The sequence below is a fragment of the Panthera onca genome, chromosome X (assembly GCF_046562875.1).
Source record: "Panthera onca isolate mPanOnc1 chromosome X, mPanOnc1 haplotype 2, whole genome shotgun sequence".
NCBI lineage: Eukaryota > Metazoa > Chordata > Mammalia > Carnivora > Felidae > Panthera > Panthera onca.
The window spans coordinates 27,793,908-27,820,373 of NC_138357.1; the positions used below are offsets into that span (position 1 = coordinate 27,793,908).

A 26,466-nucleotide genomic window follows, 5' to 3' on the forward strand; every position below is an offset into this window, starting at 1 on the left:
AGGATTCTTGGGCAATTGTGGGACATTTAACCCCTTTGACTAATTTTTCTTGAGTGTACTTTGGTGTACTAAGTATATACGTACTTAGTATTTTATTGGACCAATAAAATATTTGTATTGGACCAACTACAAGTATTTGATTGGACCAATCTGGATATAAGGGCCATTCAGCCTAGAGGCATCTTATCTCTGTGTCCCTTTGAAAGGGAAGCCAGTTGACTGCTTCCTTTACCTATGTTTTTGCTTTATTGAAGTTTCTTTACTATTATACTAATTACAAAGAAGTTGTTTTTTCCACTGTGACAAAGAAGACGGCAGTTGCTGTTCTCAAGCATACTGTTTTGTTTTTTTTTAAACATACTTTTTTTTTTTTTTTCTTACAATTATACTTTTGTTAGGTACGTTTCTCTGCATCTTGGTTCTCTGGTTCTTTCCTTCAGATGTGCAGTTTTTTGCAAATACTACTACTTCTTAGAAATAGTCCAGCATAGGTTTTTATTAGCTTGTTTTAGTCCGTTTGGACTGCTATAACAAATTACCACAGACTGGGTGGCTTCTGAAGAACAAAAATGTATTTCTCCCAGCTCTGGAGGCTGGAAATCCAAGATCAGGGTGCCAGCGTGGTTGGGTTCTTGGTGAAGGCCTCCTCCAGGTTGCAGACTGCTGACTTCTTGCTGCATCCTCACATGGTACAAGAGGTAGGGGACTTCTCTTTTTTAAGGGCATTGCTCTCATTCATGAGAGCTCTGCTCTCATGACCTAATCACCTCTCAAAGACCTCATCTCCCAAATACCATCATATTGGGGATTAGAATTTCCACATATGAATTTGGGAGGTGGGGCACAAGCATTCAGACCTGGCCAGTTTCTGAAGTCATTATAGATGCCAGATCATGTCCTTCTGTTCACAGCATGGTTTTTCTCTGTCTCATAAGGTCGTTTCTGTTCAGAACATGATGATTGAAGCTATCTTTCTGTCTTCTTGTTTGAAATGTACAGGCTGGACATCTCTCCCAGTCTTGTTTACAATATTACCTTGGGATTTTTTTTTTTTTCTGTCCGGAATCTCAATTTGGCCCACTGCTAAAACAGGCATTGTCAGTTTAATCAATATATTTTTTTTTACTCTAGTTGCAATCACTTGCTCTAATATACTAGTCATCTTGTCTATCTTTCGGGGGAAACTTGAGTTACTTTTCAGTGCATTGCTTCAAAGGCCTGTCATCCAAAAGGTGTGAACTCTTTTAGGCCTTTTATTGATCTCCATATCACAAGCACCTGGCACATAGCAGGTAGTTATTTAATGTTTATTTAAATGAAGGAATGAGTACATTCCAGATCTGTCACTTATTTTTCTACTTGCTCCCTTCCAATATGGTTCCGTTTGTTCCTTGAAAGCCATAAAGGCATTATATGTGTGTATATATCCCTAATGTAGCTGGTGATCGAGGTAGGGAGCTAGGCTTCTGCATTCTTTCAAGAGCACATGACTGTTGATGCTTGGGCTAGACAAAAAAGCCTTTCTAAGATGGTTGAGCACAAGAGTGCCTATGTTCTACCACAGCTGCCATTAGAAAAAAAAATTATTTTGGACATTCTAAGCTTACTGGTTATTACTAGAATCTTATTCTATATGAAATAGCTTAACTGTTACTTAGCAAATCTTTAAGGCTTTAAAAATCATTTTCTAAATCCTGGGTTTGGTTACTTGTAACATCTTATGGAGCAAAAGTCATTCTAATTGGTTGGACTAACTTATGACACCTGAGACACTTAATAGAAAACTCAAAAACCAGTTTTTCTTTTGTGAAAGATGCAAAGGTTGATATCTGTTATAAATAGAAGTACATAGCTTTTCTTTTAGATTACTACCTTAAATTGAACCTAGAAAGAAATTGGTAGCTCACAGTGCAGGTCGCTGATAGAATAGCCTTGATGCTATTCTGTAATACTGTTAAAAAAGACATGAGGGTGGTTCACACTAGCATGCTGAAGGTCTCAACTTTTGCAATGTTAATGAAACAAAACATTTTCTATGTAACATGTTGCTGTTCTAGTCCTTATTTCACAGGTTTTGTGTATGTAGCTTAAGAGGTAATTATAAACCCACAATCTTATCAAAATTATATTTAATATATCTTTTTTTCATCTCTGATAGAGTATTTTTATTTAGTGATTGGATTTTATATTTAGTAAGTTAAGAGCAGTTATAAAGCTGGAGAATTTGCTAGGTCTTGCTTTCATAATCTTTATTGTCAGTGTTAGAGCAGGTTGGAGGCATTTTTTTTTCCAGCTCTATTCAGGCATATTTGACATAAATAAACTGCATATTTCAGGCATACAATTTGAGTTATAATGTATATATACATCTGTGAAAACATCACTGCAATCTAGATAATGCACATTTCTGCCACCTCCCGCCCCCCCCCCCCCCCCCCCCAATTTTGTCTTGCACCTTTGTATTTCATCCTCCTTCACTGTGTTTCCTCCTCTCCAGGTAACCACTGATCTGTTTTCTGTCACTGTAGATTAGTTTGCGTTTTCTAGAATTCTTTTATAAATGGAATCATACAGTGAGTATTCTTTTTTGGTCTGGCTTATTTTATGCAGCATAATTATTTTGTGATTCATCCACGTTGTTGCTTGTATTATTAGTTCTTATTATTGCTAAGTAATTATTCCCCCTTACATACTACAGTTATACTGAACTACAGTTTGTCCATTTATATGTTGATACACTTGAGCGTGTACTATTACAAATAAAGCTGCTATCAGTTCTTGTGTACAGTCTTTGTATGAATGTAGACATTTATTTCTCTTGGGTATATACCTAGGAATGAGATAGCTGGGTCATAGGGTAGTTACCAGTTTAACTTTTGAGGGACCTGGCAGTTTTACAAAGTAGTTGTACCATTTTACATTTTATATTTCCACCAGCTGCTTTTAAAAATTCCATTTGCTAGGTGCCTGGGTGGCTCAGTAGGTTGAGTGTCTGACTCTTGATTTCGGCTTGGGTCATGATCCCAGGATCGTGGGATCAAGCCTTGTGTTGGGCTCCATGCTGAGCATAGAACCTGCTTAAGATTCTCTACCTCTCTTGCTCTGCCCCTCTTCTCCAAATGCTCGCTCTTGCTATCTCTCTCTCTCTCAAATTATAAAAAAAAAAAATTCCATTTGGTATTTTGGAGTCACTTTTACATTCGTAAGCCATACCTTTTGGGGGTATAGGGAGAGGCAAAAATATTTAGAAGTTTTCTTCTCAGACCTTCAGGTAAATATTTCTTTGGAGAATTTATGAGAATCTGGAGCTCTTTTCAGTAAGACATGATCCTTTGTTAGTCTTTTTTCCCCTTGGTATGAGAAATAGAAGAATATGTTTTCTTTGGATTTTATAAAAAACAAACAAAACAATAAAACGAAACACTTTTTATATTTGGAGAGTTTGGTTTCGTAAGTGATTGCTAAGATGCTATGAATCAGATATTAATTTTACAGCATTAAAGATAAGTGTGGAATTAATAGAAGTAACTCAAACTCTCTTATAAAATAGGTTATATAAGAATTTTCTTTGAAAAAATCTCTTAACTCATGTATAACACACTGTGTTCAGAACTAACATTTCCAAGTTCAACAGTTGTTTTTTTTCCTTCCTCCAGCATTAGAAGAAATCAGTATTTATTTGCTTGCCCCAATGAAGTGGCTAGCTTGCATTTAGGAGCTACGTCTAATGAAAAATGTAATTTAAAATTCTAGAATTCCATTCAGCTTGATGTACAAGGCCTGTGGGAATTGATATACATTGAGGGAAGAACAGATTGATATCTCATGCTCACTCTGGGTCATAGGCATTCATTTTATTGAGAGGAATGGTGGGTATAATCTGTATTGTTTAAATTTATTTGTCTCTTTGGGGCACCTGGGTAGCTCAGTCGGTTGAGCATCCGACTTGGGCTCAGGTCATGATCTCGCAGTTCGTGGGTTAGAGCCCGGCATCAGGCTCTGTGCTGACATCTCGGAGCCTGGAGCCTGCTTCGGATTCTGTCTGTCTGTCTCTCTCTCTGCCCCTTCCCCGCTCGTGCTCTTCTCTGTCTCTCAATAAATGTTAAAAAATTTTTTTTAATTTATTTGTCTCTTTTTTGTTGTGTGTAAATGTTTGCATTCTCATAAATTGAGCACACATATGATATGACTGCACTATAATGTAATTTTGGTAACAAGTGAAGCCGAATGCAAGTGAAATTAATAATGTATCAAGAATAGGGTGGCTGAGGGGCGCCTGGGTGGCTCAGTTGGTTGGGTGTCCGACTTCGGCTCAGGTCATGATCTCGAGGTCTGTGAGTTCGAGCACCGCGTCGGGCTCTGTGCTGACAGCTCGGAGCCCGGAGCCTGCTTCAGATTCTGTGTCTCCCCCTCTCTCTGCCCCTCCCTCGCTCAAGCTCTGTCTCTGTCTCAAAAATAAATAAACATTAAAAATTAAAAAAAAAGAATAGGGTGGCTGATAGGAATGTCTTTTAAATCTGTGTCCATCGGCCCTTGTTAGCTTACCCTAAGAGATTAGCAAGGATAAGTAGCCATCGGCATCTATTCAGTGCTTGTTTTGCTTTCCTTGGCTACCTACATTGTCTGTTTTTGTCCTCTCTTTGCTTGTGTTATCTATACTCTTTTGTTATGTCCCCAACCCCTTGGTATTCTCTCCTGTCTTCAGTATCAGTAGTATACCTGTTTTCTCTTTAGAATGCTGCCAGAAACCACAGATATAAATCAATGGTACAGTTATATTTTGTAGTTTTGTTGTGTATGTAAGATGAACTAAGAAATGATTCTAAAAATGATATTCTACATTTATGAACCTGAGCTTTTAACTATTTACCAACATTCCAGGTGCTTCTGCATAAAACATTAAAGAAAAACCTTTAGTTGCCTAACTTGTAAATAGTTGATTGTCATATTATCCTGAGAATTAAAAATGTGGATCTTTTTCACTAGCCTGGGTAATCAAGAACTGAGACAGTGTGGTATAGAAGAAAGTTTACTTAGTGTCACAGGTCCTGGGCTCCAGCCCCAGTTCTCTTATTAACCTACTTTGTAATCCTGGGCAAGTCCTATTTCTCATCTGTAAAATGTGGGCAGTGGACTTGATCATCTTAAAAATTATAAAGATTTTCCTCTGGTGCAGGGGAAGCAAACTTATAAAAGAAGTTGTTCTTAAAAACATTTTGTCTTTTTATGTAAGTTGTCCCTGAAAGCTAATGGCTTTATTAGAAATGATGTATAATCACTTTTGAATTTGTGTATATCTCATCTGTTGCAGGATGCTTTAATCTGGATCCCAATAGAGTTTTGGATGTCATTTTAGAAGTGTTTGAATGCAGGCCAGAACATGATGACTTCTTTATATCTTTATTAGAATCTTACATGAGTATGTGTGAACCGCAAACACTGTGTCATATTCTTGGGTTCAAATTCAAGTTTTACCAGGTAAAAAAATGTGTGTGTGTGTGTGTGTGTGTGCGTGTGTACACAGATATATGTATATATATAGAGAGATTAATCTCATGGTTTTATATTTGCAACTTACATTTGTAAATTGGTTTTAGCTCAGCCATTCTAGCAGAGGTGGTAGATAAATGGATAACTAACAATGCCTTGTGCTAAGTACTGTATTAGTAGTATGATTGGCGTGATGTGAAAGCCTAGAGGAAAGCATGATAAATTTTTGCTTTGGGGGAGATGGAATCAGAGAAGACTTTATAGATATAACCCTTTTTTAACCTGGTCCTTGAAAGATGAATAGGAGTTTGTTGAAGTTGTCTGTTCAGAAGTAACAAATAGTGTGAGTGAAGATGTGGCAGTATGAACGTATATGACAGATTGAAGAAATGATACATAGTCTGATGTGGCTGGATTGTAATATGCAGGGAGGGAAAAGAAGAAACAGGAAGTAAAGTTGGAAAGGTAGGCACACTTTAGATTGTCAAGGGTTTAGAATTCTGTTGTATAGACAATGACCATGGGAATTTTTTAATGTATGTTTTACATCATTTTTCACCTAGCAAGTCTGTGCCTCTGATTATTTCTCTTTAAGTCCTTCTTTCATGTTATTACTACTGTTACGTTCTAAAAGAGATTGCATTGACACACTGCTCAAAAACCTTTGTCTGTAGGATAAAATTCAAACTTCTAAATGTGGCAGAAAAGGCTCTTCGCAATCTGGCCCTATTCTATCTTTCCAGCCTTATCTTTAGTGTCCCCCCCCCCCCCCCAATCTGATATTCTAGTCATATTAAATTACTAGCCATTTCCTGAACTTAGGTATAGATGTTGCTATGTATAGACCCTTATTTACATGCAGTTCCTTATAACTAGAAAACTGTTCTTACCCATCTCACCTGTCTTTTCTTCATCTTGAGGACTCCTATTTATTCTTTACGATCAAGTGCTACTTGCTCTTTAAAGTCTTGGCTGGCACTTTACCCATGTGGAATTAGTTACTTCTTAATCTCGTCTCCTAAAACTTGACACAGATTTCTAGCACTTAGCAGGTTATATTAGCATAAACTATATCTGTGTCCTTTGCCAGACTGTGAGCCATTTAGGGCAGGGTCTTTCTTTTACTAATTTCTCTGGATTAATTGACTGCTTAGCCTACAATAAATGCTCAGTAATTGTAAATGAGTGATCTGTGTTTTTAGTAAGCTAGTGCTCACGATAGCATGGAAGATTTTAACACAATAAGGCCTTTATTGTCCTTTTGGTATAGCTTTGCTAATTTGTCTACCTGCCTGTGATATTCAGTCAAGAAATACTCATTTATGGGGTGTTTATGATGTGCTGTTGCTTTGCTAGGCAATGATGATACTCTGGTAAAGAGTATCTATTCCTGTCGTCTAGAGCTCAAATTCACATTTCTTTTAGGATTCTCAAAAGATAACACCACTTAATGCCTCTGCTTATCTTGCATTTTCTATTCTCTGGGATGCTCCAGAAGAGAAATCAGATCAGAACTTCATGTAACATTTTGATACCAAACAAGACACATGGCAGGGTTTCTAGGCTGGAGTACTTCACGTTTGTCCAAAAATTAGCGATGGCAGCTTTTCCTGTTCCTACCAGCAACCAAGGAGTCCACTCTTAGTACAGGGAAAGAGAAGTTGAAGTATTCATCACATCTTAAGATGTGCTGTGATTGCTTTGGGTTTGAGAACATGAAGTCAACTGCTGAAGTGATAGGGTAGCTAAAATTTAACTTGGGCATAATTAATTAGAACATAGGTTAGGGCTTAGGAGACTAGGTTTCAGAACATACTACAGTGAATAATGATGACCTGCTGCATAACATCAAGTATTATTAGTTGAATGTGAGTTTTAGAATTTAAAGATCTTTATATGAAAATGTTCCTCATAACGATAACACTTTTCAGCTGAATTAAAATATTGGGGTTGACAGTGTTGGAACAATCTTTTTTTAAAAATAGATGTTCTTATATAAGAAATACCCAATCAGGAGACATTTGATTTAGAAGTAACCTATTATTGGAAAGAGTAACCCTTGTATTGGCTCTGTGTAACACCATTCTTTTGTTTCTGTTGCCTGAGCTATCTTGTTGTGCAAATCTGCAGTCTTAAGGACCACTGAGGATAGAGGAAGAAATGTCAAAGATATTAGATAAATTGTGGTCTGGGAGGTAAAGTAAGGACAGCCATGAAAATGAAGAACTGCTTAGGGGATGTAACCCTGGGAATTGGCATATATGGTCACCCTTGTGTATTGGTCCCTTGCCTGACCCCGTCCTCCCCTCTTCCTTTCACTGCCTGAAAATGTTTACTCCCCTTGCCCACAACCTGTATTTTCAACCAGTTGGGAATTATTTGGATTAATAGGCTTCTCTCCCCCCCCCCCCCCCCCCCCCTTAATGCTAGGACTTCTAGACAGAGCTAATTATTATCTGCTGTGAAGTCTGTGAGAGTGATTTTATTCTAGTTCCAGCCTGGGATCAGCTATACTGGATGTTTTGACTTGGAAGGATGGTAGGGGATATAAGCAGTTTTAGAGCACATTTTGGAAAATTTGGCAGGCACATCTGCTTGATTCCTGTCACAGGGATGGCTGTAATAGAGGGCTTAAGGATAGCATGAAGATCAGCGTAAAGGTCAGAAAGAAAGGTGTCCTAGAAAGTGTGAGGGTACCAAAAGATAAACTTGGCTGGAGTTGTCTTGCCACAGGAAAGAGGAAGGAGATGATGACTCTCACCCATATCAAGGCCCTTGATTTCTGGATTCAGAACACGGCAATAGTAGTAATAGTGGTGTCATGGTTAGGTACTATTATAACCTAAATTCACTCACTTAAGAAATGTTAATCAACAGGGCTGGTTCATTCGGTGGAGCACGAGACTCTTGATCTTGGGGTTGTGAGTTTGAGCCCCACGTTGGGTATAGATATTACTTAAATAAAATCGTAAAAAAAAGAAATATTGATCTAGCACTTTTTATGTGCCAGGCAATAATGTTCTAGGTGCTGGGACTACATTTGGAAACAAATAGAAATTCTTGCCTTCATGACGCTTATGTTCAAGGTAAACTATGGTATGTTAGAAGGTGATCAGTGAGATGGGACAAAAAAAGAATGTAGAGCAGGATAAGGAAAGAGTGGGAGTGCCAGAGTGGTAGGTTGCAACTTTACATAGAATAGTGAGAGTATGTACCTCATTGAAAAGGTACATTTAAGCAAAGAAACAAAGGATGGTAGGTGTAAACAGATATTTGGGGAAGAGCCTCTAGGGAAGGAGAACAGCCAGTGCAAAGACCTTAAGGTGTGAGCATGCCTGATGTGCTGGAGAACAGCAAGGAGACCAGTGTGGCTGGATCCGACTGATTGAGTGGGAGTGTGGTAGGAGATGAGGTCAAAGATGAGAGACCACATCACATAGGGCTAGTGCCACAAGGGTTTTGACTTTGATGCTGTGAAGCTCTTAGAAGATTTTGAGTAGGAGAGTGATGTGACCTGACTTAATTTTTTCATTTTGTTTCTCTTTTATGTTTTCACTTTATTATGAACATTTTCAAACATATAGAAAAGAGCGAATAATGTAATGAATACCCATAATCCCATCACCTAGAAGTAAGTTTATTAACATGTTGTTATACTCTTTTTGGAAATAATTTATATTACAGATACCATGAACGTTTACTCCTAAATACGTGAATTTGTACTTTTTAAAAGTAAAGACTTTTTCTATATAACCGTGATACCAGTTTCATATCTAACTAGACTGTTACTATATAATAAACTCAGACCATATCCAGATTTCCCATATTGTCTCCCAAATAATTTTACAACTGTTTTGTTCAAACAACGATCCAATCAGAGGCCGTGCATTGTATTTGATTGTTAGGATTCTTCAGTCTCTTTTAATCTAGAATAGTGTGTCCCCCCCACCCACCTTCCTTCCTTTAATGGCATTAACTTGTTGGGACCATTACCGTGGAAGACTCCGTTAGCCTTCCAAGCATTAGATATATCTGATTGCTTTTCCATGGTTGGTTTAATTTGTTTTTTATTCCTTGTTTGTCGTGTGTACTTAGAGTTAGGTCTAAGAGCTTGACTGTGTTCAGGTAAAATATTTAATGGCAAAAGGCTTCATAGGTTGTGTTGTATGTTTCATACCGTAACGTCTCATACCTGCCTGATTTTTAATGTTCCGATAAGTTGATGACAGTCTAATTCCTTTATTCAACAATGACATTTCCCCTCATGTTAATAGGAAGTTTATCTGTAGGTTGATACTTTGGCACCATGTGAATATCCAGTTTTTCATTAACCTTACATTAAGTGGCTTAGAATACGTGGATGATCTTTTCCTGAATCAGTTATTTTCTTAGGGGTTCCAAATTACTGACTTACTAATGTTACCGTGTCTTCTACATTTATTAGCTATTATTCGTCTGTAAAGAAGAATTGTTCCTTCTCAACTTGGCTTGCTTGTTGTCCTGAAATACAGTTCTACTGGAAAGGCAGGACAAATGCTTCATTCTCCACCCCCATGCCCCGTTAATTACTAGCTTTCAGAGTAAAGAGTTTCTTTAGTGGCCGCCTCTAATGGTGACATGAGTGGTATGTGTGTATGTGAGAGAGAGAAAGATAAGAGAGACAAAAGACATTGTGTACATGTGTGGTTTGACTTAGGTTTTCAAAGAAGCAATATGGTTGTGGTAACAGTTGGAAGTTAATGAGCTTCTGAATATATTTTGAAGGGTAGAGCCAGTAGTATTTGTTGGTTGATTAGATACACAATGTCCAAAATTAGAGTTAAGGCTATTTCTAACTTTTTTTTGGACTGAGCAGTAAAAAGGATGGTGTCATCATCAACTGAGGTAGAGTAAATTTCGGGTGGAATGGGTTTGGCGTATTGGGGGTAGGAATCAGAAATTCAGTTTTGCATATGTAAAATTTGAGATGTCTTAGATATCCAAGTGAGATGTCGAGTAAATAACTGGATGTATAAATCTGGTATTCAGGAGAAAGGACTGCATTAGAAATAGAAATGTAGGTGTCCAAAGCATGTAGATGATATTTAAATTTGTGATACTAGATGAAATCATCAAGAGTTGGGTATAAGAACACAAGAAGAGAACCCAGGGCCCAGCCTTGGCACTCCAATGTTAAAGGGCCTAGGAAAAGAGGGGCAATCAGCAAAGGAGATATAGAAGGAATGTACAAGATAAGAAGAAAACAAAGAGAATGTAGCATATTGGAAGCTAAATGGAAGAAGGAACGATGACCTCTGTTAAATGCCTCATCTTAAAGAACTAAAATTTGGTCATTGGATTTATCATCGGGGAGGGCAAAGCTAGCCATTTTGGTAAAGTTGGGGTGGTGTTAAAGAATAGGGAGAGTGGAATTGGAGATAGAATAGACAAATCTATAAAGGAGTTGTTACAGAGAGGCACAAAGGTAGCTGGCAGAGGAAGTGAGCTCAAGAGAGAAGGTGTTTTGAAGATGGGGGAGAGAACATATTTTTATGCTAATGGGAATGATTGAGTAGAAAGGAGGAAAACTGGTGATACAGGAGAGAGAGGACAGAATTATTGGAGTAATGTTCTTGAGTAGGATAGAGAGAAGAGTTTATGGTATAAATGGATGGATTGACTTTAAACAGGAGCATAGAGAGTTCATCTAGAATAACGGTTGGAAAGGCAGCACATGTAGGTACAGCTGTTGGTAGGTGGATAGATGTGATGGTGGAAGTTTGTGGAAATTTTAACGATTGTTCCAGTTTTCTTGCTGAAATTGAAAACAAGGTCATCAGATGAAAGGATGAGAGAGGAGGTATTGAAGGTTAGGAGAGAATGTAGAAAACAGTTTATATAGGAGGGTAGGAAAGTGAATGGATGAGAGAAATAGAGTATGATTGTCCGGCAGCATTAAGGATCCATTTGAGGGTGGATATGTGAAATTGACATTTTGAGGGGGTTGTAGTTACTGGTAATATTAAAGTTTAGGATATGGAGTGAATGGCTGAGATGGGAAATAGGAGAAGATCTTTGAAAGAGAGGAGCTCAGGGTGCCAAGAGGCCAGCATGATGAAGTATCATTTACATATATGTGAAAACCTCTAAAAAATTAAAGGAATAGAGTCAGACAGAGTGACAGTGAATCAGAAGCTATAAGATCATTGCTAAGTGAAGGGCTGTGACCCACGAGTACATAGATGGCAACAGTAGGACCTGACTGAAAACAGAGCTTTGTCCCTCAATAAAAGCAACTAATGAACTGGCAAAAATTGTCAATAAACTTTTAACAGAATTCTGGAATTTAGTAAAAATAACTTACAGCAACTGAAGAAAGGCTTAGTGAAGAAAGAAGCTGCTGCTTTGGGCTAAGAGAGCACTGTTATCTTATAAATTGCCTGCCTACTGTCCCTCAATGATGGCCATGAAGATAGAAGCCTGCACTCCTAGTGTAGATTGGTAATGCCAGAGGACACAAAAAATTGTGAGTTGCGACCTCTCTGGCTTTTCTCTGAAGGACTGGTGTAAGGGCCTGTTTTGTTTTGCTTGACTAGGAACATCTCCAGAGCTGGGGTGGCTTTTGCCAAAAGGATTTGAAGGCACAGCTACTAGCTTTTGCGGCCTGGAACAAGAGACAGCAGTGAGAGAAGCAATAGAGAGACTGAAAGCCTGGGAAGAAAGAAGTTGGATAAGGAGATAGCATGTGCCAGGGAATTGGAACAAAAGGCCATGCTTATGTCCAGAACTGGATAAGTACTTAGAAAAGGGCTGAAAAGATCCTAAGCTTTTTCCTCTGGCTGGCATTCAGGCTCTGTGCAAGCAGGAAGTGAAGACTAGGAATTGTAAATGGCTTGCCCAAGTGTTGAGGCATGCCCGAACACAGAGCCAGTATGCAAAGACTGGGAGAGTGTTTTTTCTCTTTCTTTTTTCTTTTTTTCCGGGCTTCAGGCCCTTAAGAAAACTCAAAACAGTAGCTGACCACTAAGCTAACAACAGATTTCAGTGGCCACACACGACAATAATATAGACTTTGTAAGTCGTCACTAAATAAGAAAACAACAGTAATCCACATTAAGCATCAACAAACCCCAGAGATGGGGCATAATTTGATTTTCAGAGTTGTCACATAATAGTCAAAATATCCAGTTTTCAAAAAGAGATAATGAGGTATGCAGTGAAACAAAGTATGGCTCATTCACAAGGAAAAAAATAAAACAAATCAAACAGAAACTATCCCTGAGCAAGCCCAGGAGATGGAATTACTAGATAAATAATTTAAATCATCAGTCCTAAATATGTTTATGATCTATAGGAAACCATAGGCCAAGAGCTAAAGGAAACCAGACAGAATATCAGTAAAGAAATAGAAATTATAAAAAAGGAACCAAACAAATTCTGGAGTAAAAAAGTAAGATAACTGAAATGAAAAATTCACTAGAGAGGTACAACAGCAGGTTTGAGACGGCTGAAGAAACAACAAGCCAACTTGATGAGCCAATTGAGGTTATCCGGTATGAGGAGCAGAAAGAGAAAAGAATGAAGAAAAATGAACAGTCTAAGAGACTAGAAGACACCATCCAGTACCATTATGTGTATTGGAGTCCCAGAAGCAGAGAGAAAAGGGACAGAAAGCATGTTTGAATAAATAATGGTTGAAAATTTCCCAAATGTGATGAAAGATGTGAATCTACACATTGAAGAAGCTCCACAAACACCGAGCAGGATCAACTCAAAGAGATCCACACCAAGACACATTATGCTCAGATTGTTGAAAGACAAAGATAATTTTGAAAGCAGCAAAACAGATATCCCTTGCATACAAAAGATCCTCAATAGGATTAACAGTTGGTTTTTCTTCAGAAGGCATTGGGTGGCATATATAAAGTGCTGAAAGAACAAAACTGTCAGTAAAGAGTTCTGTATCCAGCAAAACTACCCTTCAGAAATGAGAGATTATGACATTCTAAGATAAACAAAAGCTGGGGGAGTTTGTCACTAGTAGACCTGCCCTACAAGAAATGATAAGGAGAGTCCTTCAGGCTGAAATGAAAGGATACTAGACAGTAATTTGAAGCTATATGAAGAAATAAAGAATATTGGTAAAGGTAACTACATAGGTAAACAAAAAAGCCAAAATTACCAATATTATTGTAGTTTTTGGTTTGTAGCTCCTCCTTTTTTCTCATGATTTAAAAGACAAAGGAATAAAAACAATTATAAATCTAATTGGAACATAATGTAACAATATAAAAGGGGGAAGGATTGAGATGTATAGGTACAGAGTTTTTGTATACTATCTAAGCTAAGTTGGTATTAGTTCAAAGTACACTGTTAGAAGTTTAAAATATTAATTGCAGTATCCACTAGGAAAATAACTAAAAAACAAAGGAAAGAAGGGAATCAAAAAAGTACACTACAGAGAAAAAAATCAAACACAAAAGAAGGCAGTAATGGAAGAAATGAGGAACAAAAAATGATATATGTAGAAAACAAATAGCAAAATGGCAGAAGTCCTTCCTTGTCAGTAATTACTTTAAATGTAAATGGATTAAAATTTAGTAAATGGATTAAAATTTGTAATTAAAAGGCAGTTTGGCAGAATGTATAAAACATTCAGCTGTATGCTTATTGTAAGACTCACTTTTAGATCAAAGATAGAAATGTGTTCAAAGTGGAAGTATGAAAATAGATATCCTATGTAAATAGTATCCAGGAGAGAGCTGGGGTGGCAATTCTAATATAGGGCAAGATAGACAAAAATTTTTACAGTAGACAGCAAAGGACATTATATATTGATAAAAGGGTCAACCCATTAAGAAGATAAAACAGTTATAAACACATGTGCACCAAATAGAGCCTCAAAATACATGAAGCATACACTAACAGAATTGAAGGGAGAAATAGTTCTACAGTAATTGTTAGAGATTTCCATACCCCCTCTCATTAATGCATAGAACACCTAGACAAAAGGAAACAGGACTTGAACAGCCACTGTAAACCAATTAGACTTAACAGACACACACAGAAAACTACCTGGCAACAACAGATGACATATTCTTCTCTAGTGTACACGGGACTTTCTCCAGGATAGACCCTATCATAGACCACAAAACACTTCTCAGTAAATATAACACATTGAAATCATACAAAATATTTTCTTTGACCACACTGGAATGAGACTAGATCACAGCAGTAGTGAGGGAGAATGACTGGAAGTTCAGAGCTGAGTGGGCTTTAGGGGAGGGTGGAGGGAGAATAAATACTCTGAAAACAACTATAAAAGAGCAAAGATGGCTCGTACCCCACCTCTACGCCTAGTAGTGTGAGGGTCTGGGGAAAATAGCCACCACTTGACTGGGTTACAGTGAGAGTAGTGTTCCTGTAGAGTGTTAGGGTCTGTTCGAGCAAGAAGGTGAAGGGAACAGAGGAGAGGTTCAGGATATATAGGGGGTTTTGCTGAGGATGGATTATGAATTCCAGAGGATTCCATGGAAGTTTTTCAAGAATGCAGAAAGGTGGGTTAGGACAGGACAGGGATTGTGCAGAGCAATATGAGGATTAGAGTATGGGAGTTGATGTTTGGCCTGGGAGTCAGGGGCTTCTTGTGAACTCATTAAAACAGAGATAATGGGAATAATGAGAGTGTTCCTGGTGGATCCAAGTCAGATAATAAGCTTTTGTGGGTTTGCTCTGAATCCTTGACCATTTGTTTTTATGGGAAAATGTTTTGATACTAAATAATCATTTATGTATTTAGAATTAAACTTGTTAAGTTGAAGATGTACCTGTCTTAATAGAGTGAACAAAGACTTCTTTATATGATATCCATTAACAAAGACTTCTTTATATGATATCCATTAGTTTGGTTAGCTTCCTTTGTTATGTCCATAACACCTATCGCAATTGTGGGGAGCCTCACAAAGAACTTGTTTTCAGCGCTGAGTAGAAGAAGAACATAATGTATTGTCACTGTTTGCTTTTTATTTGCATTTTGCCGTTTAGTAATTGCCAGTTGTCCTGGCTTCAGTCTTCCATTCATCTGACCCTGAGCAGTTTAAAAATTTGGAGAAAGTCTTTTTGTTTCTGTGTAGGGTCCACAGGGCCGGCTTGGTTGGAATTGACCATGCTGTATTTTAAAATGTTGATTTATCCATGTGTAATAAGTATAGAGACCTGTTTGGAAGGGTAAATCAATTGACCAGCAGATACACTTAGCACAAAACCGCAGAAATAAAAGAAGGGGGAGAAAAGTATAAAGCAGACACAGATAGTTTGGCACTTCCAAATTTGTCATTCTTGTCTGTCTGCATCTCCACTGAGAACTACTTGGAAAAGTGAGTTAAGAAAACACACATTAAAAACTGAAACCAAAAGTAATTATTATGCAGGGTAAAATATCACTTATTCTCTTTAATTTTCAGATTTTAAAAAAATATTAGCATGTACTGTGAAGTTTGTCCATTTTTGAAACCTTTCTTTGTGTTCATCAGAAGATGAAAAGGGCTGTTTACCTAATTATCTTTGTCCTCAGTTCAGATGTTATGTATGATCAGGAAGAGCAGTGAAGCTTATTGTTGATCTAGAGTTATTTGATGTAATTGTTCTTAGTTATTGGTAGGTAAAGAATATGATTTTAGTTGTACTTTATGCACTAAATAGAAACTTTTTTTTTTTCAAGGAACCAAATGGAGAGACTCCTTCATCTTTATACAGAGTTGCAGCAGTCCTTCTACAATTTAATCTTATTGATTTAGATGATCTTTATGTACATGTAAGTCAAGTGGGCTGCTAAGGATATTTGGCTGTCTATCCCAGGGGTGGGAAGAGGAGTAGGCAGCCATATAGTACTTCAAGATTGGTCCTAGGCTCTCCGGTTCTGATTTTGGAAGCCCTAATGCATTATTGCTTTGTGTTTACTTTATGAAGTGAATGAATGTAATTCTTTGACAAACTGTGGAAATTAAGTACCTTTTGTCACAGAGTTTGAGGTTGGCTATGAAATTAAAGCTGTTAATGTCAGCAAGGTGTATCTCATTGAGAGGGAGCCAAGTCCTAATCAATGTGGTTTTAGACTTTTCTGTTATACACAAATTGTCAGAAATATGGGATTACCTAAGATACTTTTTCCTTCTTCCCAAAATGTTAATTGTAGGCATTCAAGATGAATGGGGAACTGTATATTTAAAAAACAAAGAAACAGTAATTGCCATTTAAAACCATTTAAAAACCATCAAAACCATTTAAAATGGTTTTCTTATGTTTTTAATGTTTTTAATGGTAATAAATGACTGGTATTGTGCTTCTGTTGCTGAACCCAGGATCTGGAAGGGTGTGTATGTGATTGTGACTGATGACCTTCAGTTTAGCAACAGTTTAGCCTGTCAATTTGAAAAAACTAGGTTTGTAGTATAGAAATTCCTGTTTATTTGGTTATATAGTAGGATATCTATGGACTTAACTCTGTCCAAAGCTGACAATATCGTCATTGTCTTTGAAATCATTTTCTGACTTCCTTGTCTGTCATGTACTATAGTTACAGACTAAAACTTAGTCTCTACCTTGGAAGCAGTCATAGTCTAGCAATGGAGAAGACATTTTGCATTATATAGTAACTACTATATTGGAGGTACTCACAAAGTGCTGTGGGGGCTCAGTATAGATAGTAACCATGTCTGTTTGGGGGCATTTTGGAAGGCTTTTCCAGACTAGTGTGATGTTGAACTGGGATGTTGGTAGATGACACGGTGTTGGCCTGGCTTTAAAGGCAGGAAGCTTTGTAGGTAGAATTAACTGAATATAAAGGCAGGAGTATTGAAGGGCTTCATTATTATCTTAGGGGAACATCAGGAAGCTCCGAGTACTTGGAACCTCGGGTAGTTTATGGGGAGGTGGATGAAGATGGAGAAGAGTAGGTTGGGGCTACACTTTCCAGGGCCTTTTAAGCACCATAGTAAGGAGTTTGGATTTTTTCTTGTTGGGAGTAAAGAGCCCTTCAAGATTTAAAGTAGAAAAGTGATGTACAAACTGAGAACATGGAAAATTTGTCAGTAAAAGGGGAATTCAAAGACAGGTATGAGTCTATAGGCAAGTATAGACTAGGACAAATGGAAATATGATAGATGGTGATAGATTTATTACTGAAATGTTTGAGTTTGACAATAAATGCAAGTGGCCTAACTGTTCCTGTTAAGGTGTCAAAGATTTTGAGATGGGATTAAAAACCAGTTTATTGTTTATTTTTCACGAGACTTCTAAAACCTAAGGACAAATAAAGGTTGAAAGTAGAAGGGTGGGAAAAATATACCAGGGAAATTATTGCTGTTACAGACAAAATAAACTTTTTGGCAAAAAGAGATGGTCACTTCATAATTAATAAAGTTGTGTTCTCTAGGAAGATAAAACAGTTGTAACTTTGTATGCACTTAATTGCATATTCTCAAAATACAAAAACTAGAAATTGAGAGAACTGTAAGAAACTTACAGGGGTGCCTGGCTGGCTCAGTCGGTAGAGCATGTGACTCTTGATCTCGGGGTTGTGAGTTTGAGCCCCACATTGGGTGTAGAGATTGCTTAAAAAAATAAAATGTTGAAGAAAAAGAAACTTACAGTTCATTATAATGGGATATTTTTAGAGGCAGTTGTATTAATCTAGGTAAAAGATGAGGACCTACAGCAGGTACATAAGTAAAGCAATAAAAATGGGTTTGGTGGCCAGTGGAGAGCAGAAAGAATGAGAAAAAGTCTTGCTTACCTCCTTGCATCAGTCCTTAGTGACTTTTCTCCCATTTTTGACTAATGGGATGAAGTCTGCAATATGTAGCTTAATCTTTCACTATGTTTCTTTTCATTGTTTACTGATTATTCACTTCGCATTAGACTTAGTTACTGAAATATATTATGCATTTCTGAGGGCAGGAACACTGAGTGCTTAGAAGAAACTAGTAAATAACGATTTGTTGGCTGTATTTTTCTGTGTCTGGGTTTTTTATTTATTTTATGAAATATCTACATTAACCATCTTCCACGTGTAAAAGATGGCTGTACTAGAGATAACGTGATCCTTTTTCATAATGGAGAGTTGACTGTACACGTGCTGCTTTCTCTTTTGTAATAAACTAGAAACTAGTTTGTGACTTAAGTCAAATAGTAGGTATTAGGAAATGAAAAGTGAGATGTCAGGTTGTTCATAATTTTTCTACTTGAGATTTTTCATCTAGAGGAAATAAATTTACCCCTTCCTATAATTCAGTAGCTAACCTCTCCCAAATTGGATCCTTATGAAGTACTTTTTAAATATGGAATTTGGCCTTTAAAGGGGAACTCTGATATCTTTCATGGAACAGGCATACATTTTCTTGGGTACATTAATAAATTGAATGGTAAGCATCACTGTTGTATTATTGTATTAATTTAGGACCTCTAACAGAAAGAAGACAAAAGAACTTCGAACTGCTACTTGATTTTAAAAGGTGTACAAAATTCAGGTACTTAACCTTGTTAGATTATAAGAAAATAATTGAGAGAAGCTTATTTTGAAAGCAAACCATGGCCATTAATAGGCTAGGCCTTATTTACAGTTTTATCAATTCAGGGAAGATAGTGTTTGCTTTTTATATGTGCAAACAGTATTAGCTATTTTATGAAACATTAATGAACCATTTTTAGCTTCTTCCAGCTGATAATTGCATTATGGATGAACACAAACGAGAAATTGTAGAAGCTAAGCAAATTGTTAGAAAACTTACGATGGTTGTATTGTCTTCTGAAAAAATCGATGAGCGAGAGAAAGAAAAGGAAAAAGAAGAGGAGAAAGTAGAGAAGGTATATAGTTCATTTTTATAAGATTAACATTGTCTTCTGGATTTGGAATTTGAAATTTAACTTGTAATAGTTCATCAACTTATGGGAGAATAATTTATTAACTTTAAATGTAGTGAAATCTGGTTTTTGGAATACTAATTTGCAAAGGTGGTTTTAGTTTTAATCTTATTGGCACCTTCCCAAAAGAGGCCGCTATGTTTTTCTTATACACATTTCAAAGTGTATTCTAAGTAAAATATATGACTATATTTGTGCTCTGTGTATTAATGTCTCTCAAGTCCTAAGGGGATTCTCAAATATGAATGAATTCTAGTTCCCTGTGGCACAATAAAGCATTAAATAGAACTTGATTTAATTCCAGGTCTATAAACTCTCATGCTGGGTCTGCTAAATCAAAGAGCAAATCCTGTTGTTTTTTTCAATAGCTAAAAAAAACCTTGATTTTACTTTTAGGAAAATACTGCGTTTTCCATGGTGGCAGCCGTTGTTGACATACAATATTGTCGTGTTTAGCTCAGTTTTTTAAATTAAAAAATGCCGAGATTTATTGGTGCCTATATTCTGAGGATCTTCACTATAATTGTTCATTTTTAGCCTCCTGACAACCAAAAACTTGGTTTGTTGGAAGCCTTGTTGAAGATTGGTGATTGGCAGCATGCACAGAACATTATGGATCAGATGCCTCCGTACTATGCAGCTTCACATAAGCTAATAGCCCTTGCTATTTGCAAGCTCATTCACATAACTATAGAGCCTCTCTACCGAAGGTATGTTACTGTATGCTTTTCTAATCATTGAGGTAGAAATAGCTTAGGACTACAAAAAAATCTGCATGTTTATCTTGTCTCCTCAAACAAGCAAATACTTCTGTATGTTTTATTAGAAGATAAGAACCATTCGGAGCGTATCAGTCTTACACGTATTAATCAGTGACTTGTCTCCTAATGTCTAGACCAGGTGGTGCAGAATGCGTGCTGCAATGCAGTCTAAAAATTGTAGCTTAGATGTCTAGGTTGGGTGTGCTCCATTGAGAGTGAAAACACCATTCTTCTGTTCTTGACTTTTCCTCCTCTCTTGGGGGTGGGCAGAGAATTCCTAAGGTTTTTACTTAGTGTAATTTCCCTCTGTCCTGGGTTGAGTGGCTCTGAGTGAGGACATTGCCTCTCTGCTTGCCTTACCTCTCCTGGCATATAGGCTGCTGTTCTGAAAATTGCTAGTGCAGCCTTTCTCATCATCCCTAGTTACTGTGTCCGTCCACCCGTCCTCTAGCCCTCAGCCTGCTTGCAGGTTACTTAGGAGCAGTACTGGCAGCAGCTCTGGCTTCAGCCCCACAGATCAGAGCCTGCGTCCAAGGCCCCAGTCTTGTGACTCGTGCGTAGCTGCCGGCTGCTGCCTTCAGTGCCACTGGGGCTGTGGACCTTGAAGGCTTCTTCTCAAAGAGTGACCCCTGTGACTCCACAGCGGGACACCTGCTCAGCAGGTGAGAACTCTGGGCATGCTGTCCTTTTTAGTGTGACACCTTCTTTCATTATGCTGCTCACCTTCCCTACCACCACCCACCTCATACTCAGTCTAAGTAGGGGAACCCAGACTGAGAAATGTTTATTTATTTGAACCACTGTTGTTATATCCATATTTTTCTGTTTTATCTTCCAGTGTCTCTGAGGTCCATCCCTTGTTCCCCATTCCCATATCCAAATTCCTGATACTGGCCAAGTTTAATTAACAACAAATTCATACGGTGTATGTTAAATGTTACTTGAAATCTGCGTTTCTCTGATTTCCTTATGCAGTTCATTGGAAACATTCTCTAAGCTCTGGCTTTTTCCAAATGAGTATTGTTTTTGTCTTTTTCTACCCGATAAATTATCTGTATTAATGAAGTTAGGCACAAGTGATATATAGAAAGCAAATTTGAGCAAGAAAAGCTTTACTTACTGGTAACTTAAAGTGGGGTATTACATAGTATACATATAAATTTTGCTTCTTTTTATAGAGTTGGCGTTCCTAAAGGTGCTAAAGGCTCACCTGTTAATGCTTTGCAAAATAAGAGAGCACCAAAACAAGCAGAGAGCTTTGAAGATTTGAGGAGAGATGTCTTCAATATGTTCTGTTACCTTGGTCCTCACCTTTCTCACGATCCCATTTTATTTGCAAAAGTGGTGCGCATAGGCAAGTCATTTATGAAAGAGGTTAGTAAGATTTTTTTTTCTTCCAAGTAGAAAACTGAGTTTTGGAGTGAAGGTGTCCTGCGTATATTTGTGTTATGTGTATCACTAGGAATAAAAAGAAAGTGAACTTAATTTAAGAAAAGCATATTTTGAGTAAGGTTTGGGGAAAAGTCCATTGTGTCCTAACCACACACACATGCGCGCGCGCACACACACACACACACACACACACACACACGCGCGCGCGCGTTAATCTAGGTAGAATATTAGTCAAGTCCCCCGCATAGGAAAATATACTTTGGACAAGTGATTGCTTTTTGAATCCCCTTTACTTTTGATTTATTTTCTTGGCTGCAATTTTGAATCATTGTCATTATTTGTATGAAGTCAGACTGTTGAGGAGCCATTCTTTTCTAGTAAACTTTGTGTTGAAATAAAATGTACAGAACATAACGCAAGTGATGATTGTACACCTCAATGACTTTTTTCCCAAACCAAACAGCCAGGTATCCCCAACCCGGATGAAAAAATAGAACAGTACCAGTACTCCAGAGTTTCCTTTGTACTCCCTTCTAGTCAGTACCCTAAGGGTAACCATTTTTGCTATTTTTAAATTTTTAAATCAGCTTTGAGTTATAATTTACATACAATTTACTTCACCAATTGGAAGTGTACAATTTGATGAGTGTTGACAAATGAACACAGTTGTGTGTCCACTACCACAATCACAGAGAATATTTTCATCACCCCGGAAAGTTCCCTCTTGCCCCTTTGCCTTCAATTCTGTCCCTTTGTTACTGGTTCCTGGCAACTACTGATAAGCTTTCTGTCACTATAGTTTTGCTTTTTCTAGAGCTTCGTATAGATGGAATTGTATAGAATGTACTCTTTTCTGTCTGGTTTCTTTCACTGAATGCTTTTGAGATTCGTGCAAGTTGTTGCACGTGGCAGTAGCTTTATTGCTGAGCAGTATTATACAGACATACCAGAGTTTATGCATTCACCAGTCGGTGGGCATTTGGGTTGTTTCTAGTTGGGGGCTATTGTAAATAAAGCTGCTATGAATATTCCTGTACAAGTCTTTTTTTGGGGGGGGGGGCGTATGTTCTTGTTTCCCCAGGAATGGGATTGCTGGGCCATATGGGTAAGTGTATGTTTAACTTTTTGCCAAACTGTTCCAACATGTCTGTATCATTTTGCATTCCTGTATATGACATCCAATGGCTCCACATCCTCATCAGTACTTGTTATTGTCACTCTTAAATTTTAGTCATTTTAATGGGTGTGTGGTGGTACTGTTGTGCTTTTAATTTGTTTCCCTGATGATTGGAAATGTTGAGCATCTTTTCGTGTTCTTATTTGCCATTTGTAATCATCATGTATCAAATTGTCTATTCAGATCTCTTACCCATTTTTAATTGGGTTGTCTTTTATTATTTCTTTGATTTGCCTTTTCATTATGTTAAATGTCTTTGGAAGAGCAAAATTTTAAATTTTGATTAATTCTAATTTAGTAGTACTTTTCTTTTATGGTTTCCTCTTTGTGTTCTAAGAGATCTTTGCCTAACTTAAAATCTTGAAGCAGAAAAGAATACATAATTTATTTTCAATTGTAAAACAAGGCTATCAAAAGGATTTGCAAATTGTTACAAGCACAAATACAGTTTTCTCCAGTGTTTGGTGATTGCATCTAATTTTAATTTTTGACAACAGTAACTGTATACAAAATTTATCAGCTGTTGTATATTAATCCCTTGACACCTGAAATATTTGATTTGGCTTTGACTGCTTAGCTGGTAGATTTTTTTTTTTAATGCTCACAATTATACAGTGTGTAAAGGTACTAAAGCAGTCTGCTAAGTAGTTTATTACTGTACAAATCATTTATTGTATAACATGTACAAAAAGGAAGTATAATGATGTTTCATTATCTTAATCCTTATAGTCTGAAAGGGATGAGTTATGTTAACTAGTGCCTGTTCAGAAAAACAAAAGGGTCCTGTCTTTCCTAATGCCTCATATTGGGAAGCATATGAAGTCAATTTGTCCCCTTACTGCTGATGTTAGTATCGACCACTTGGTCAAGGTGATGGGCTACCAGGTTTCTCTAGGGTACAATTATTCTTTCTCCTTTGTTGTTAATATGCATCTTGGTGGGGAGATACTTTGAGACTCTGTCAACAGCCTCTTTCTCATCTTACCTTCACCCACTAATGCTATTCTCTTTAACTGAACATCTTAATGTTCAGATCTCTTGTTCTGAAATTCTTTCTTTGGCTACAAGTATTATAAACCTGTGAGCAGGAGACCAAACAACTGACTCGTGGAAGTTCTATAGTAGACAGACATATGCATAAATGTATACAATGTTGTTACCAAGATGTGCAGGTGCTAGAGTGGTCACCCTTCCCCTCTGCCATCTCCACTGCAGCTCTCCTGTACTTCTGTTCTGTCACAGTTGTGCCTGGTGCCTGCCCTTAACTCCAGTCTCTATTTTTGCAGAGGTAGAAGGGCAGAAAGGAAGAGGAAAAATGTTTATTTTGATCACAGTGTGGGAAGAAATCTGTCTTCTCTCATTGCTAAGGTTGTGGTAGGGAAAGTGAATCTTTCCAATGATCTGAGTTAGAATTTTGGTTTATTTTTACCCATAAAAATATTTCACTATAACAAATCATTTGTCCTGTGTTTTCAAGTTTAAAAGTCTTTTGTTGCCTAGCTAAGAATTTAACTAAGGTTTACAAGATTGTTCCTAGAGGGCAGATGCGACCTTGGTTCCAAGTAAACTTCTTTAACAGTTCTCTTATTTATAAGCTTGAGGGTTGCTTGTATATATGAATAATGCATATTTTAAAAATATAGGTTATATACTTTTACCAGCTGTCATTTAGCAGAATAGTCTTCTAGCCTACAGTTATTTGTAATAATTTATCTCTGTGTATTTCTTAAATTTGAGGTACATCACATTAGGACCATCTAGTACAATGATCTTCAAACTTTAGCATATATTAGAATCACCTGGAAGTCATCTTAAAACACATTGTTGGGTCCCATCCTCAGAATTTCTGATGCAGTAGGTCTTGGGTGGAACCTACTGAAGAGAATTTGCATTTCTAACAAGTTATTTCAGCTTTAAAAGAGGGGGTAGCCCTAAAGAAGATTTCTGTATGAATGGACAGACACATTTTGCTATCTTTAGTTTTTTTTAATTGCAGAGCATAGCTTTAATGTGGCTCACCTGACATATTTCAATGTTTTTGACAGTAGAGTCCCTTGGTACTTTTTTTTTTTTTTTTTTTTTTTGCATCCAGCTGATGTTAATGGATTAAGTTGTTTATGACATTGATAGCTAATATTGAGCTCTTATTCTGTGCCAGGCCCTATACCCTTTATGCTTTAGGTTAAGTAAATTATCCTAGGTCACATAATTAACATGGGGCAGGGCTGAGATTTCAATCCAGGCAGTCTGGATTCAGAGGCCAAGCTCAAAATCTCCACACTCTCCTGCCTATACAAATACACTGTGTCTGAAATTAAAGAAATGGTAGGTTATCTAAATTTTCTAGTTCTTGAAATTCCTTGCTATTTTAAATCAGATCTTTGTTAGTGGTATTTTGTTATTTTGTTTATCTCTGAAATCTCTGTGTTCATGTCAGTCTGTGTATCTCATCTCCAAACTTTGCTTTCTTTGACGGGGGTGTGTGTGGGGGGGTGCTATTCATGTTTCCATTGTAGCTACAGCATTTCGTTTCATCTTAATATGTATAGCTGTGTTCAGAACTTCTTTCTGATATAGTGAGAGTGAATCCTCTTACCTTTCCTGCCTTATTTATGACCAGTCCTCTCCCCTGCCAAGCTACAGTCTGAGTACTGGGTTCTCCTTTCAGTGTTTTCTCTAGCCTATGATAGGAGAGCGGATGAGCTTGGTGAGGCTGAGTATAGCCCTCGTTTAGAGTACCTCTGCTTTCTCTTCTGAGATCCTCTTACCTATCCTGTACTAGGCATGCCCAGCCCAAGTGAGTATCCAACTCCTTTGGGCTTTGACTCCCTCAGCCAGCTCAGCACAGTTCCTTTGAAAGATGGCGGGCTTTAGCAGCTGGTTCTTCCTTTGCTGGAGTCCTGCTGGGCTTGTATTCACAAGAGTTTTCCCTCAGTCTACTCACTTACCTTACATGTCTTATTGCCTGAAGGATTTTGTTGACTTACCTTCCTTGGTCTGTACTGCTTCTGGGATTGGGTTAAGGGCAGGAGCTATACCACACTGTGTCTACTACCAGAATGTGTGTGTGTGTGTGTGTGTGTGTGTGTGTGTGTTCCCTTGAAGTTAATAGCATAGTTTCCCCTTTTCTTGCTTGGTTGGTGGTGAATACTTTTACTCAGTGAAAACTGGGTGGCTCAGTTGGTTAACTGTCTGACTCTTCTTGATCTCAGCTCAGGTCTTGATATCACAGTTTGTCAGTTTGAGCTCTGTGTCAGGCTTTTGCACTGACAGCACAGAGCCTGCTTGGGATTCTATTTCTCCCTCTCTCTGCCCCTTCCCTGCTTGTGTTCTCTTTCTCTCTCCCTCAAAATAAATAAATAAACTTAAAAAAAAAAACAAAACCCAAGACATACCTTGTTCATTGCATTAGGGATTAGGGGAGAGAAATTCTGTGTTTATGCTTCACTCTGTCATCTTGATTCATTTGTCTGGCAAGGCTCTTTATACATTGTTTCTTATGTTGGCCTTTGGTAAAAGCCGAAGTGCTTTAAATTGATTCACAGATGAAGTTTAGAGAAACCTAGAGTCAGAGGGTCAGAATATTCTTAGACTGGGCATTAGATGATATTAGGAATAGCTGGGTAATGATACTGTAGTACGTGGAAGAATGTCCTTTTTAGGAGATGCATACTGAATTATTTTGAGATGAGATGTCATGTCTGCTATTTTTTTTTTGGTCAGTCAAAAAAGGGGGCAGTCTACAAA

The 26,466-nt window shown here is 37.5% G+C and overlaps 1 protein-coding gene across 14 annotated transcripts in view; it reads left to right on the top strand.

Annotated features, from left to right (window-relative positions):
• THOC2 (THO complex subunit 2) overlaps positions 1-26,466 on the top strand; it is a 113,462-nt gene that overhangs the window by 34,003 nt on the left and 52,993 nt on the right. For 13 of the 14 annotated variants that reach the window (XM_081794261.1, XM_081794262.1, XM_081794257.1 and 10 more), the window contains exons 8-12: positions 5,312-5,478; positions 16,190-16,282; positions 19,177-19,332; positions 19,927-20,099; positions 21,329-21,524. In XM_081794261.1, coding sequence (XP_081650387.1) covers positions 5,312-5,478; positions 16,190-16,282; positions 19,177-19,332; positions 19,927-20,099; positions 21,329-21,524 — 785 coding nt within the window. Of the gene's footprint in view, positions 1-3,750; positions 3,870-5,311; positions 5,479-16,189; positions 16,283-19,176; positions 19,333-19,926; positions 20,100-21,328; positions 21,525-26,466 lie in introns of those variants that run through there. The other variant, XM_081794269.1, reaches the window with a different exon arrangement.